The following is a 17,123-nucleotide window of genomic DNA, read 5'->3' on the forward strand; positions in this document are numbered from 1 at the left end:
CTTCTATTTGCGGTCCTCTCGCCCAAACTGCAGGAGATGACATCCGTAAAACAATAACAGACACCTTACACACAACTTATTAACTTATAAAGTTCAATCCAGGTAGAAGCAACTGTGTTCAGAAAGCAGTAAAGGAACCAGGAAAAGCTTATGTGTCGATGGTTTGTGTACCTGAAACGAACCTGCCTAGAGGAATGTATGATAATCCTGGAGATCTCACAATAAGAGTTTGCCGTTTCTGAGCATCTGTTTTATGGGCCTAAAAGTACATCCAAACACAACCTACAACATCACCATCATTTAGGGCCACGTTTCACAAACATTTTTTTTTTTTGTTTGTTTACATTTCCTAAAGGTAGTTCCAGCTGAAGGCACACAAGCTTCTACCTCCCTTTAAGTATTTATACCAATCTGTGAACTAAACATTCATATTCATATACAACTCAAAGCAGCAGGAGATTCTGGATATCTTTTGAAGCTCACCAAGAGCTTGGGGAAACAAAATAAACAAGAAAAGAGTATCTCCCTTTTTAAATTTCATTTTCAATGAAACACCCATAAAGCTGATTTTTTCGACATGGGATCATAAGCTTCTTAAAGGCTTTTTACGGTAAATGCTAAATGTACAACATATGCATTTGCAATCAGAAGCAAATTTAGTGAAAGCCTATTTTGGAGATTTGCAATTCAGTTTTTCAACTTCAGAATTCAGCACTACATGGCAATGCCTAGAGGTTGGAATAATGGCAGGATGCACCATTTCTCCACTGGCTTTTACCATGGCAATGGAAGTAATCATTAGGGCATCAAAATGGGTAGTAGGAGGAGAGCGCTTGGCTTCTGGAATGCGACTACCACCAATTCGAGCATACATGGATGACATGACAACCATGACTACAACAGTAGCCTGCACTAATCGATTATTGGGCAAATTAACCAATAACATTGAATGGGCACGAATGCAATTCAAGCCCACTAAATCAAGGAGCATCTCTATAATTAAAGGCAAAGTAGTAGATAAAACATTCTTCATTAATGGTGAGGCAATACCAACAGTGTCTGAGAAGCCAGTGAAGAGTCTTGGGAGATGGTACGACGGGGATCTAAAGGACACAGTTCGTGTGGGAGAAGTTAGACAACAAGCAGTGGAAGGGTTGAAGAGCATAGACAGCTGCGCTCTACCAGGTAAACTAAAACTCTGGTGCTTTCAGTTTGGTCTACTGCCGAGGTTGCTGTGGCCACTGACTGTGTACGAGGTTTCTTTGACAACAGTAGAGAAGCTGGAAGCTTTAATCAGTTCATACATCAGGAAATGGTTGGGAGTTCCACGCTGCCTCAGCAGAGTGGGACTTTATGGTAAAGGAATACTGCAGCTACCAGTCTCTGCTCTAACCGAGGAGTTTAAGTGCGCCAAGGTCAGACTGGAAATGACATTAGTAGAGTCACGCGATAAATGCGTAAGGGAGGCAGCACCTGTGTTGAAAACTGGAAGAAAGTGGGCGGCAAAGAAAGCTGTGGAAGATGCAAAGGCTGCCCTTCGAATTGGTGATATCATGGGGCAAGTTCAGCATGGAAGAGGGGGTCTTGGTTTCAGTTCAACTCCTCCTACATGGCACAAGGCGGCCCCAGCTCAAAGGAGGAAGATGGTAGTCAACGAGGTGCAAAAGCAGGAGGAGAGGATGAGGTGTATAAAGGCCATTTCCCAGGCCAAACAGGGAGAATGGATGAGATGGGAGAGTGTGGAACAACGCAAGATTGGCTGGCAAGACCTATGGTCAATGGAACAGAGCAGGATCAGTTTCCTCATCAGGTCAACATATGATGTTCTCCCATCACCACAGAACCTAAACCTCTGGGTAGGAGAGGATCCCTCATGTCCTTTGTGTTCATCACCTGCAACATTAAGGCACATTTTGACAGGATGTAAGGTGGCTCTTAGCCAAGGACGGTTTACTTGGCGCCATGACCAGGTGCTGCGATGTTTGGCCTTAGCATTGGAAGACAAGCGTAACATGACCAATAAGTTGCCACCTGTTCCATCAAAACATTACACACAAAAGACAACATTCCTCCGCCCAGGAGAGCAACCACCAAGAAAAGGTGTTAAAACCAATCCTCGCCCAGGACAACTGGAAGCTGCTAGAGACTGGAAAATGCTGGCAGATGTTGGTCAACGGCTTATTTTTCCACCTGAGATTGCCACCACTAACCTTCGACCAGATATTGTCTTGTGGTCTGGATCAGCACGCCTTGTTCACCTGGTAGAGTTAACAGTGCCATGGGAGGATGCTGTAGATGAGGCGTATGAGAGGAAGAAACTGCGGTATGCTCAACTAGCCACTGAAGCGGAACAGCGAGGATGGAGAGTTCGGGTTTACCCAGTGGAAGTGGGTTGTCGAGGATTTGTGGCACACTCTACAACCCGGTTTCTCAGAGACGTCGGATTCAGTGGCCAAGAGTTGCGTCGCACAGTGAAGAACTTATCTGAAGCAGCAGAGAGGAGCAGCAACTGGCTGTGGTTGAGACGGAAAGATTCTGGCTGGGGACAGGTAAGTAAGCTGGGCTGAGTTGAGTGGGGGACGGAGGGGGGTGATGCTGGGACGCCAGAATCACCGTCGAGCCCTCTTGAGGTGTCGTGGGCTAGTCGACGAAACACTGAGGATGGAAGGTGCCCACTTGAAAACCCCAGAGATGTACCCTACTTAGCTCAATCCAGACGGTTGTCATGCTGATGCGCTGGGGAGGCCGCACTTTGGTTGATCCCCGGAGCCAGCATCGCAGCCGTTGTGTGTGCTGATGCGCCAGGGAGGCAAAATAAGCTGATCCCTGGAGCCAGCATTACACTTCAGCCATTAACACCAGACAGAAGGATATCTACATCATCATATGGAAGGAAACGTAAATGGAGGGAGACACATATGGATCACATTAGTTTACTGTAAAGCTACGTCTTAGTTGGTGCTTATCTTGGCGAGAGCCGAGTTCAAATCAGCATGAAGTTTTAACATCTACTCTCGTGTAATGGAAATCATGAAGATCTGGATACGTCCAGTGACTGCTGTGAATAGTGCAGCTGGCAACAAGGGAAAGACCTTGTGACAGCCTGGAGAGACAGCTGACAGGAGGAAAGAGACCCCACTGGGGCTGGTAAGGGTTAGCTACCCTTGTCGGCAGTATCCAGCTCTGTGTTTACAGGATGCTGGAGACACCCGCCCAAGGCTTCTAAGAAATTAAAGAGAAAAATACCCCTAGAGTCTGCGAGAGCGGGGGCGGAAGATGACTCAACGTTGGACAACACGGTTAACGACTTAGGAACGGAAACGGATATGAGTATGGAGAGTACTTCACAAAAGACTAGTTCAAGATCTGCAGTTAACAAAGACATGGAACTCCAGGTTTGTGTCTGCGGCTGGAGCAAGGTGACAACGGTCAGGGGTTTGAAGATTCATCAAGGGAGAATGAAATGCTTGAGGGAGAAGGGACAAGGGCCTCGCATTGATCAGTACTTCTTACGAAGTCAGTCAAGTCAGTCGAATGAAATCCAGCGACAGGAAGCAAACCACAGTTCGCAGGATATCAGCACCCCTGTCATAGATGTGAGGAGGACTTGCATGGACACAGTTAGTGATGAACCTAATGATCCTTGTGAACCCGGTCAGACAAACCAGCATAAGAGAGAAAAGAACCTCGACGGGCACAAGCCTGGAGTTAAATGGCCAAGAGCTTGTGAGAAAACTGCATGGGACACAGTAAACACAGATCTCTGCGTTGCATTGGAAAGATTAAGTGGAACAGTTGAAAAGAAGCTGGATAAATTTGGGGACATCATCTACGCATATGGAAGTGAGAGGTTTGGAGTTAAAAAAAGGAAGGAAAAAGTACAAACTATTCCTGGAAAGTCTAGACGGCAGCAGGAGATTGAACGCTTAGTTAGAGAAAGGAGACAGCTGAGGAACCAATGGAGAAGAGCAGAACAAAGTCAGAAGGAGGGACTCAATCTCTTACAAAGGGTCATAAAAGATAAGCTTGCAACATTGCGCAGAGCTGAGCGCCTACGGAAACGCTACAAAAAGAAGGAGCGTGCGAGAGCGAACTTTTATAAAGACCCATTCAAATTTGTAAAGAAGTTATTCACCAGTGAGAAGAATGGCACACTAAAAGCATCTAAGGTTGAGCTGGAGAGATATTTGGAGGAAACACATACAGATTCAAAAAGGCAGGAGCCTATGTCAGTTCCGTCAGACATCCCACCTATCAATCCACCAGAATACCAAATGGAGGACTGTGCACCTAAGTGGAAAGAAATAGAGCAAGCTGTGAAAAAAGCAAGGGCTTCATCATCTCCAGGGCCTAATGGAGTTCCGTACAGAGTGTACAAGAGTGCTTCAGGAGTTCTACGAATTCTGTGGAAATTGATGAAAGTGGCATGGGAAAAACAGGTTGTACCAAGAGCTTGGCGCCGAGCAGGTGGAGTCTTTATACCTAAAGAAAAAGATTCTACAAGCATCAGTCAGTTTCGTCCCATTTCCCTATTAAACGTAGAAGGCAAGATTTTCTTCAGCATTATTGCTCAGAGATTGTCAGCTTACCTATTAAAGAACTGCTTCATTGACACTTCAATACAAAAAGCGGGCATTCCAGGTTTCCCAGGTTGCTTAGAACACATCAATGTGATCTGGCAACAAATTCAATCAGCTAAAAAGGAGAGGAAGGAGCTCCATGTGACATTCCTGGATTTGGCTAATGCATATGGTTCAGTGCCACATGAACTACTTTGGGCAGCATTTGATTTTTTCAGTGTACCGATGACAATAACAAATTTAGTGAAAGCCTATTTTGGAGATTTGCAATTCAGTTTTTCAACTTCAGAATTCAGCACTACATGGCAATGCCTAGAGGTTGGAATAATGGCAGGATGCACCATTTCTCCACTGGCTTTTACCATGGCAATGGAAGTAATCATTAGGGCATCAAAATGGGTAGTAGGAGGAGAGCGCTTGGCTTCTGGAATGCGACTACCACCAATTCGAGCATACATGGATGACATGACAACCATGACTACAACAGTAGCCTGCACTAATCGATTATTGGGCAAATTAACCAATAACATTGAATGGGCACGAATGCAATTCAAGCCCACTAAATCAAGGAGCATCTCTATAATTAAAGGCAAAGTAGTAGATAAAACATTCTTCATTAATGGTGAGGCAATACCAACAGTGTCTGAGAAGCCAGTGAAGAGTCTTGGGAGATGGTACGACGGGGATCTAAAGGACACAGTTCGTGTGGGAGAAGTTAGACAACAAGCAGTGGAAGGGTTGAAGAGCATAGACAGCTGCGCTCTACCAGGTAAACTAAAACTCTGGTGCTTTCAGTTTGGTCTACTGCCGAGGTTGCTGTGGCCACTGACTGTGTACGAGGTTTCTTTGACAACAGTAGAGAAGCTGGAAGCTTTAATCAGTTCATACATCAGGAAATGGTTGGGAGTTCCACGCTGCCTCAGCAGAGTGGGACTTTATGGTAAAGGAATACTGCAGCTACCAGTCTCTGCTCTAACCGAGGAGTTTAAGTGCGCCAAGGTCAGACTGGAAATGACATTAGTAGAGTCACGCGATAAATGCGTAAGGGAGGCAGCACCTGTGTTGAAAACTGGAAGAAAGTGGGCGGCAAAGAAAGCTGTGGAAGATGCAAAGGCTGCCCTTCGAATTGGTGATATCATGGGGCAAGTTCAGCATGGAAGAGGGGGTCTTGGTTTCAGTTCAACTCCTCCTACATGGCACAAGGCGGCCCCAGCTCAAAGGAGGAAGATGGTAGTCAACGAGGTGCAAAAGCAGGAGGAGAGGATGAGGTGTATAAAGGCCATTTCCCAGGCCAAACAGGGAGAATGGATGAGATGGGAGAGTGTGGAACAACGCAAGATTGGCTGGCAAGACCTATGGTCAATGGAACAGAGCAGGATCAGTTTCCTCATCAGGTCAACATATGATGTTCTCCCATCACCACAGAACCTAAACCTCTGGGTAGGAGAGGATCCCTCATGTCCTTTGTGTTCATCACCTGCAACATTAAGGCACATTTTGACAGGATGTAAGGTGGCTCTTAGCCAAGGACGGTTTACTTGGCGCCATGACCAGGTGCTGCGATGTTTGGCCTTAGCATTGGAAGACAAGCGTAACATGACCAATAAGTTGCCACCTGTTCCATCAAAACATTACACACAAAAGACAACATTCCTCCGCCCAGGAGAGCAACCACCAAGAAAAGGTGTTAAAACCAATCCTCGCCCAGGACAACTGGAAGCTGCTAGAGACTGGAAAATGCTGGCAGATGTTGGTCAACGGCTTATTTTTCCACCTGAGATTGCCACCACTAACCTTCGACCAGATATTGTCTTGTGGTCTGGATCAGCACGCCTTGTTCACCTGGTAGAGTTAACAGTGCCATGGGAGGATGCTGTAGATGAGGCGTATGAGAGGAAGAAACTGCGGTATGCTCAACTAGCCACTGAAGCGGAACAGCGAGGATGGAGAGTTCGGGTTTACCCAGTGGAAGTGGGTTGTCGAGGATTTGTGGCACACTCTACAACCCGGTTTCTCAGAGACGTCGGATTCAGTGGCCAAGAGTTGCGTCGCACAGTGAAGAACTTATCTGAAGCAGCAGAGAGGAGCAGCAACTGGCTGTGGTTGAGACGGAAAGATTCTGGCTGGGGACAGGTAAGTAAGCTGGGCTGAGTTGAGTGGGGGACGGAGGGGGGTGATGCTGGGACGCCAGAATCACCGTCGAGCCCTCTTGAGGTGTCGTGGGCTAGTCGACGAAACACTGAGGATGGAAGGTGCCCACTTGAAAACCCCAGAGATGTACCCTACTTAGCTCAATCCAGACGGTTGTCATGCTGATGCGCTGGGGAGGCCGCACTTTGGTTGATCCCCGGAGCCAGCATCGCAGCCGTTGTGTGTGCTGATGCGCCAGGGAGGCAAAATAAGCTGATCCCTGGAGCCAGCATTACACTTCAGCCATTAACACCAGACAGAAGGATATCTACATCATCATATGGAAGGAAACGTAAATGGAGGGAGACACATATGGATCACATTAGTTTACTGTAAAGCTACGTCTTAGTTGGTGCTTATCTTGGCGAGAGCCGAGTTCAAATCAGCATGAAGTTTTAACATCTACTCTCGTGTAATGGAAATCAAAATATCTGAAATGCATGCTGCATGTACCTGGTGTGTTGTACCATTGAGCTGTCACGCTGCATGCAAAGTGACGTGCAATAGAACCACGGCAAGCTCCATAGAAATGTCGGCAGCCAGCTTCCCACTTGTTCCTAAAATCTTTGTGGATGTTTGAACTGTGGCCAAACCATCTTGTTTTGCTTAATTTAGTTGTCTTCTCATGAATTCAGCCAGTCAAGACCCAAATTGTATTTTTTTAACTTGTTCACTATGTGGGGTCCATTGCTTTCCAGTGGGCCATTATACCCCATGGGACTAGCCATTATTTTTAAATCTCACAAATGCAGGGGCTCTGAAATGGTCAAAACAGCTTGCTTCATCTAGTTTAAAACCACTCTCTTGAATTCAGCCAGTGGGCAGTCCCAGTTTGGGATACAGATGCTGTTATTTCAAGTAGGATTCTGGGAACTAGAAGCCAGGTGCTCTCACTCGTGGCAGCGAGCCTGTCCTCATAAGGGGGTGTATATAGTTAATACAAATTGAAAATGCAAGAGGTGTGCCAACACAGAAAAAAGCAATAGTTAACAGGAGAGCAGAATTCAGGAAAGATTATGATGATCTCTTTCAATATATCAAAGTATGGGGCCCTACAACTTTAAAATCTCCATTATAAACCATGAACGGCTGAAAAGAGGTTATTAACTGCCAGGAAATGTCATACAGTCATACAGTTATAATTCCAGTGTGAAACAAAACATTATTGTGAAACAACGGCAACATACAGCCCTCTGAGCTGTCTGTCTAAATTCTGTCCCTCGTAATTTCTCCAAAAGCTGGGAGCAAATTTAAAACAATACCATCAGTAATAAAGGTAATTCTATTCAAATTGCCTCTGATATGTATGAGGGTTAGTTTATAAACTGACACATGGTTACAGTAATGACATTTCAGAGCGCAAACAGGACGTCTGCGTGGATTAAACACACGTTGTTTCGGTAAACAAAATAAAATAACAAGAAAGCAACCTACCAAAGGCTACAATAGCCAGCAAGTTGATTTGGGACATGTACTGTAGTCTAAATGACATCTGTACCTAAATAAAAAAGCAGGTCTGTGACTCAATGTTTCTTCTTCTTGTTTAGATTTACTTTGTAGATCATTTTCTATTTCAAACATCACATCCTGGTGACTTAAAACACATATGTTTAAAGCGACTCAGTGGGGCTCTCCAACATGTCTTGTCTCTAAATGTAACAATTTGCCCTCAGGAACTATCACATCTGTTCTACTCCTAGTGATGCACTTCTTACATCCACTGGCAAAGGGGCAGGTTAATAGTTACCCTCAGGTGGACCAGCAGAGCCCTTTAGAGGGGTGCGTTAGACTTCACAGTTTTAAAAAGTCCAAGTATGATGCCTCAGGAAATGATCATCTAAACAACAAGAAGAATACATAAGTTATAATAGCTGTGATGTTCCCTCGACACATACCAAGCTGTTCTTTAGTCACTGGGAAAAATATATATACAGGTAACTTACAACCCTTTCACGAGGCAAGTAAAAGAAAACTCACAGAAAATATAGTACGTATGACAAACACTGTTATGCTATTAAACATCTTTGTTAGTTGGCAAACATCTATTTTGGAGTTGAAATGATTGGGGACCAATTTGTTTTTCTGCGCCATCATATGGGTTTTTACTTTTGTATGGCTGAAAGTGACATCCTATTAATATTAAGATAACAATACATGACTTGCAGCTGTGCCACAGCTTCGTATAAACAAGTTTATTTAAAATGAAATAAAATTTTCAATATTTATTTTAAATGATCCTACAAGCTGAAAGGCGTTTGAAGGGAATTAATTTCACTGAGTGATGGAATGGTAACAATGTGTGACAGAAGCACCTGTTGCCTCGAATGCTCTAAAAGACACTGCATTATGTTTAATTAAAACCTTTACCAATGCACTCTTAGATGTTGTTGGCAGTATCAAACCTCTTTGATGTTTCCTAATGAATAATGTATACGTCCCTTCAGATGTAATACTGGCATGCATCCTAAGCTGTAAAGCTTCCTAACCTTATAAGGAAAAATGAAGCTATGCTTTTATTTTTTTTATTTATTTTTTTATTTTTTGTTATTCCCATTATGATATAAAACTCAAAATTAAATCTATCTTTACCTCATCACTTTATTTAATTCCTGACAATTAGCCCTGACATGGTTTATAATGATGTAAATCACTAATTAACATTAATGAAATGTTTTGCTAATTAAAAAGAAGATATTATGTTAATGCTGTTTGGCTGTTACTGTGTTATGTGGGTGAATAGTTACAATTAAACCTCTCCAGAAGTGCTCCTTATTGGTCTGTGAAGCTCTACTTCAGTTAAAATAAAACACATCCCATTGTTGTTTAATTGAACACCCTTTGTGAGATTCCCATACCTGAACAGCACCTTTAAGTTCTATTAACCTTTAATTAAGTGTTAATGTTGAAACTGATCCCAACGTTAGACACTACAGTTTAATTAATGGAGCAGGGTGCAACCCTATATAGAAGTCAATTAACCTATAACCTTGGGAGTTGAGACTTTTTGAAATAAACATTTTATATATGCAATATATGCCTATTTGACAGTAAAAGGACACTATAAGTGTCAATAGTCTCAAATTCACAACTTGACTGGCCAAAAAACAGTCCATAATCTTTTTATGCCAGGAAGGATAAGACATGATTAAATAACTTCTCAAGACTTAAGGGTGGTTATAACAGTCCTATACAGTATCTCATTTCACCCGTTTTTTTTCTCAGTATGTTTAATAAGGAGGTCCTTTCCACGTGCAGGAAAAAAAAAAAAACAGTGCAGCTGATCACCTTGTTAAGAGCTCTGATTATCTTGCTTAGCACTCCCTGTGGACTCCCGTGTGTAGTGCTGAAACTCTAGAAGCAAAATTTCCTCCCAGCAGCTCTCCAATGTCCTGAAATAGACAAGTGTACAGAATGTCCCATTCAGTTTCTCTGAATGTGAGCTAAATGGGTCGAAGGACACAACCTATTTAAGTCCTATCTTTCAGTCTGAAATACCATTCCTCAGACAGGTTTTGGATTTTTGAAAATCTGTTATACATTACCTGTGCCTGCTTGCTGAATAAACTCTGCCAAGATGGTTTAAATCAGGTCTGTCCAATGGATGGCTTATGAGCCACATGTTTGCATACTTTTACTATTATTATTTAACTACACCACATGGTTGATGTTGATCAAAATAGACACAAGTTAACACAAGCAGTAGCCCTATCGAATTCTTAAGTCTGCAAAGAACATCTACATATACTTGGTAGAGTAAGACATGATGTGTACTGTACCAGTGCTGAAAGTAATCCACCTTTTGGTTAGGTACGACAGACCACAGGAACACATGGGTATCCATCTGTAATTAACTACATATTCACCACAAATGCAATCCCTTGATGGCCCTTAACCTTTTGTCTTTGCTTCCAAATGATCAAAAAGCTGACAGTTTTTGTTTTATGTTCAGCAGCGTAGGAACTTCTGTGAACTACAGTTTTCAGTAAATTATGCATATATATTTTTTTTAAGTTAGCATAAAATATGTCAACTATATTTCACTTTGTCAAAGTGTATTTAATTTCTTTAGGATACAGCTGTTTAGATTGATTGTTGTGACATTATTATGAATAGCCTGAATATAAACTGATCTTTAAATCCAGCTCACACACACGCACACACACAAGTATATTGAATGTATATTGATATAAATGTATTACACACAGGGCGGTCACCATTATGTTATGATGATTATAAAGTTAAGTGTAAGTTAGCAGATATGCTGTTAATAAACAAATATAACACAAACAAAATAATAGCTTTAAACCTGTTAGCTTTTAACCTGCTTAAAGAGCAACTTTGTCTGGGTATGAAGGCGAGGCACCTTAACTAGTGTATTCTACTTTTTGTCTAGACTCACCTTGGGTATATATGTATTTTTTATAAGCTAAATAAGTTTCAAACATATTTCACTGAACAAAGTCTAAATATCGAAGTGCTCCACAGTCTGTTACAGACATTGATATTAGCCTGCAGTGTGCTGCCTGATGTCATGTGAAGTATGCAGAGGGATGTCGTGTTGAGAACCGATACCAGGGTCACTATCCATAGGAGTGTGTAGTACAACAAACTCATTACAGGAGTGACAAAAAGTGCATGAAATGCATTGGAGTGCACTTTACACCGGTGTGCAGCTACACATGAAAATTGCAGATTCATTTTAAAATACTAAGGCAACTGGCTTACAGCAATTGTAATTGCATGTTATTGAAATAAGTATGGTTAGCATTGCATTAACATGGTCATATCATGTAGGTTTTATTTTTAAGGTGAAACTATAAGAATCTAAGTCAAATGGACAAATGTTTCTGCTAGTGCCTTATTCAGTGTGCAGGAGAGGGCACTAGCTGAAACTGTTTATATACATTGATATTCAGGAAACTTTACACAGCACTAAACTGTGTTAACTGTCAGCTGGAGTAAGTAGTCACCTGCTGTCACCAGTCAGTAAACCACAGAACAGACTTTCAATACAAGTGAATGACAGGGGCACCTCGAATAAGCAGCAACAGGTTCATTCGGTTTTCACTGTACTCAGTGAAGGATCCAACTCAAGAGAGCCCAGTGTACATCAAGATAAGCTGAAGGCAGAAGGAAGAGCGACTGTCTGCAGAATTCGCACTTCCTGAAAGGCATAGAGGGAGGATGTCACGTTGGCACACAATCTGCGATCATGTCAGGATACATCTTCCCCACAAACTCACAGAGCAACTGATCATTACTGAACTTGTTATGCTGCTAATTATACTCTTATTAATGAATGTAATTAAACAATTTCTGACTAATTAGATTTTCAGTCAACCATATGGTGTTGCTGGAGGCAAGTGTCACAGACAGAGACCCCAGTGACTCTCGTCAGATAGTGAGTATGAGATTGTACTGTTATCAGCTGGTCTCTTTTGTGTGTTAGAATTGTCTGCCTCTTTTTTTCCAATGCATGCAGTCTTTGATTGCTGTGTGGTCCAGTGGTTAAAGAAATGGGCTTGTAACCAGGAGGTCTCCGGCTTAAATCCCACCTCAGCCACTGACTCATTGTGTGATCCTGAGCAAGTCACTTAACCTCCTTGTGCTCCGTCTTTCGGGTGAGATGTAATTGTAAGTTACTCTGCAGCTGATGCATAGTTCACACACCCTAGTCTCTGTAAGTCGCCTTGGATAAAGGCATCTGCTAAATAAACAAATAATAATAATTGTTTGTTTAAAGAGCCAAAGAGTGCAGTTCTAACTCCTGAAAATGTTTAGCATACATATCCCTATCTCACCACATTACTAAAGCAGAAACGGGTAAATTGTGTCATTGTATGCTCAGAGGACAGGCAAAAAGTGTAATCATTTATTTTCATAGAGACACTTTCGTTGAGTGTAGGACAAAGGCATTACTTCTGGTTATTGTCGTGGGCAGTGTAAGGATTGTGAGGTCCTGCTGGGAAGGTGCAATATAGCATGTAGTGACTGAATGCTAATTGATCAATTTAAAGGGTGGGATTTAGGGGTTGTTTTAGGGTGGGGTGGGTTGTTATATAAATCTACAGTATAACTGTGTCCTGTTTCGTACACCCACAATTATGAAACAATAAAGGATCTTTCATAGAAACAAAAACACGAAATCTAAATATGAACACATGTAAAAACAGTATGCATGTTCCTACCGCTTGCACACATTATTAAATGGGTATCTGCAGTCGAACACATTACAGAGGTATTAACTGCAGGTATTGAGATTAACTATGATTTCTTCTCAGCAAAAGATCATATCCCTGGTATGTGTAGCCAGATGAAAGCCCTGTAGATAATATGATAACCAAAACATTAACACTGCAAAACTGCATTCTACAGCAATACAACAAGTTTGGTCTAAACAAAACACGTTGTTCTGTAACACATTTTTATCAACAATAGTAAAGTTTTCCCTTACCAAGTTTATATGCCTTGAAATGAACACATACTGTGTTATTAAAATAATGTATTCAAGGGCTGTTCAAAGTCATTTTAAGTAACATGCACAAGGAATATGTAATGAATGGCTGATCTTCTGTTTAGTCAGTTATTACAAACATAATTACAAACATAAATCGTTATTATTAAGCACAATTGCAATTCATATCAGCATTCATTAAAGGAAATACATATGCTTAATGCAATCTCTTGGTTCCTAAATTAATTAAATGATCGAACTTCATTTATTGAGCAAATCTCTGGAGACAGTGCTCTTAAATTGCTCTTGAAGCTGAGGGTGATATTTCATTTAATTAATGTTGTACTAGTAGGAGGAACACATAATGCAGGTTAAAGAACAGAGCTGTCACAGACAAAAAAAAGTGCGTCTTTGTGTCATGAAAATGTGTTTGCAATACCACTAGCAAGATAACTCAATGTCAGTTTTTCAGAGATTTAAACAACTATTTAAGCAACAGAACCTGCAGTGAAAGGGCATATTTTAAATGAGTGCCAACCAAGGTTTTTTTTTTTTTTTTTAAATGATTACGCCTAATTAAAACTTTTGGTGCTGGAAAAGACGGCACTGCTGCCGCCTCACACCTAATCAATGTCTGTGTTTTGATCCATACTTGCTCCAATGGTCTATCTGCAATCAGCAAATTTACCAGGATGCAAAGGTTTGTCTACAGAGTTGTATTTGAAATATTTACATATTAGAATCCAGATCCTCAAAAATCTCAACAAAATAAAAGGGTGGCTAGAAATAATCGTACTAATAAAGCTAACAAGTGGTAAGACAGGGATTTTAAAGCATTGGTATGCTGTCCTTTAATGGTCACTTCTCCTTTTAATAACTGTTAACTCGATTACTAACACATTTACACAATTGTGTTAATGGGTAAGTTAATAGGCATGGTGGTTAATATTTGAAATAAGCTATGGCTGGAGCAAACACTGTAGTTGATGTTCTGCTGTGAAAGCTGCTATCAGGGCTGTCATAAAGTCACTAAGCTTTCAGAATATTTAGCCAAGCGCTGAATTTTTGTATTGGCAAAGAGCAAGTGTGACAGGCTGTCTCGAAGTGATGAGGTGTGGTGACGTCACGGACCAGGAAGTAACTGAAACCAAAACAGTGGATGGGCGGGTGAAGCTGAATGCAATGGCACTCAGCTTGTTTAATAAACAAAACAAATGATTTCAACAAAACAAAAAGGCACAAGGGCCAAACAAATAAACAAACAAACAAGTAAGTGTCGTGCTGGCTAATCCAGCACGTTTTAGCAATTGTTAATTATGTGTTATTCTCCTCGCGCTCTCTCTCTCTCTCCGCTCCCGGTACTCTCCTCTCTACACTCAATAACCACAGAACGGACAGCTGCTGCTTCTTATACTCTGGCCGAGGGGTTAACTAGTTGTTAATTATCTTATTACCCCTCGGCCAGAGTCTGCACGCGTTTGGTAAGGATGCATGACTGTCAGCTAGTTAAATAACACTATGTAACACAATTTTTGTTCCTGGGTAGTAAGTGTTATTTCCTAATTGCTTATGCCTCAAAAGTATAGAAAATGGCTATTATTCCCCACAAACTTTGCTTTTGTGACCAGGACAGTGATATTTTGAAATTTACCTATTTGTGTCTTTTCGTTCACATAAAGTCAGAAAAAAACAACATATGAATCCAAATTAACATGTATTTATACTAAAGTAATACAAAAATGACTACAAAAGATTTAGAAGTGAATAGTTTTTCGAGATTTACGATTATACTGTAAATCACTTTCACGAATCAGCCCCCAAATGTAGTCTCCCATCATGTTCTCGTTATACTGTCCTTGGTAGCGGCGTTCAAAGTCCAGTATATCCTGGTGGAAGCGCTCGCCTTGCTCCTCCGAGTACGCTTCCATGTTCTCCTTGAATTTATCAAGATGAGCATCAAGGATATGGACTTTGAGGGACATCCTACAGCCCATTGTGCCGTAGTTGTTCACCAGAGTCTCAACCAGCTCCACATAGTTTTCGGCCTTGTGATTGCCCAGGAAGCCCCGAACCACTGCGACAAAGCTGTTCCAAGCCGCTTTTTCCTTACTAGTGAGCTTCTTGGGGAATTAATTGCACTCCAGGATCTTCTTTATCTGTGGTCCGACGAAGACACCGGCTTTGACCTTTGCCTCAGACAGCTTAGGGAAGAAGTCTTGAAGGTACTTGAAGGCTGCCGACTCCTTATCTAGAGCTCTGACAAATTGTTTCATAAGGCCCAATTTGATGTGCAGTGGTGGCATCAGCACCTTCCGGGGGTCCACCAGTGGCTCCCACTTGACGTTGTTCCTCCCCACAGAGAACTCGGTCCGCTGTGGCCAGTCCCGCCTGTGGTAGTGCGCCTTGGTTTCCCTGCTGTCCCAAAGGCAAAGATAGCAGGGAAACTTGGTAAAACCGCCTTGGAGACCCATCAGGAATGCCACCATTTTGAAGTTTCCTATGACCTTCAGAAAAATGCAGATATGTATCCACTTAGGCGGAATAATAGCCATTTTCTATACTTTTGAGGCATGAGCAATTAGGAAATAACACTTACTACCCAGGAACCAAAAAAAAAAAAAAATTTGTTACACAGTGTAATCAGTAGCTGATCAGTCATGCATCCTCACGGGGTTTTAAATTATAAATAATAAAAGACGCAGCGCTTTTAACTGCGCCGCAAACAAAAATACAAATAATAATACATAGGGGCGGGACACTCCGCCACAGCAAGTCATGGGGAACTCAATGATGCAATAAATAAATGGAGGTGCTTAACCACTTCACTGATATAATAACGGACAGTCACAAAAAAACACTGCTCAACGAGCAAAATCTGCTGTTAAAAATAATTTGCATTGTATAGTCAAAAAGAACTCCTCCCTTTGAAATTAGAGTCTCCCTGAACTTGTCTCCCCATCAGATGAGCACAGAACCTTGTAAATTATGTCACACCGTTTCCCCAAACATTCTCACATGGCTGGAATGGAGGGGGCTGGGACACAAGTAATTTACAAGATGCAGGACTCCACAAAGAAGAAAAACAGGCTAAATCTCAAACTAACAATATAGCATTTAAAATGAGAAAAATCACATTCTGAAATAGAACACACATCAGTATATTTTTGTGTCACACAGTAATTCAAACGGGATGACTAATTCAGTGCGTGGCTTTTTTATAGTGGAGTTGATACCGCTCCATTCACACAAGCTGAAGTGGAGGACATGATTCCATTAAGAAAAAGAGCCCTTTAACACACTGTTTAAATATGTATTTCATTGTTATGTAATAGTCATCTATAAAGGAAGGCTTTCAAACCAACCCTACACAAATGCATTTTAGTAAAATGTCATTCTTCAATCTCAGAATCCTATTTTTTATTTTTTTTTAAACTGCAGTGTATTCAAAGGCAATTAACAACTTTTAAGAGACCAGTCTAAAGTGCAATGCAATCAGTTGCTGTTAAAACCTATTGCCATTGTATTTATTAATTTGAATGTACACTGGATTAAATGAGGGTTGCTTACATTATTAAACAAACATGCAAGACTAAATGTAATTTTCAATTTTTTTATAAAGCTGATGTGATGTGATGCTCAATGATTGCTATATATTCCTGTTTATTTTTTACTGTTTATTCCTGCATATTTACTGATGTCATCTCTGTAATCCCCAAACCCTGTGCATTCCAGGCATCTTTTGTTAAAATATACTGTGGTGAATTTATATTTAACGTTAATCATCTTAATACAGGCAGAATACAACACCTTGCAAGGAAACACAGTTTAATTCTCGCTTCTTCTCATTTGTATTTTTCACTTCAGTATATCCTTGTATGGTATGCTGCAAAAAGATTGTT

The 17,123-nt window shown here is 41.4% G+C and overlaps 1 protein-coding gene across 1 annotated transcript in view; it reads left to right on the forward strand.

Moving 5' to 3' along the window:
• Positions 1 to 716: 716 nt before the first annotated feature.
• LOC131699533 (uncharacterized) overlaps positions 717 to 17,123 on the forward strand; it is a gene marked incomplete at its 5' end in the record, with an annotated part of 129,608 nt that continues 113,201 nt past the window's right edge. The window contains one exon of the mRNA XM_058996617.1: positions 717 to 2,040. Coding sequence (XP_058852600.1) covers positions 717 to 2,040 — 1,324 coding nt within the window. The remainder of the gene's footprint in view (positions 2,041 to 17,123) is intronic.

This window comes from Acipenser ruthenus, chromosome 22 (assembly GCF_902713425.1).
Source record: "Acipenser ruthenus chromosome 22, fAciRut3.2 maternal haplotype, whole genome shotgun sequence".
Lineage (NCBI taxonomy): Eukaryota > Metazoa > Chordata > Actinopteri > Acipenseriformes > Acipenseridae > Acipenser > Acipenser ruthenus.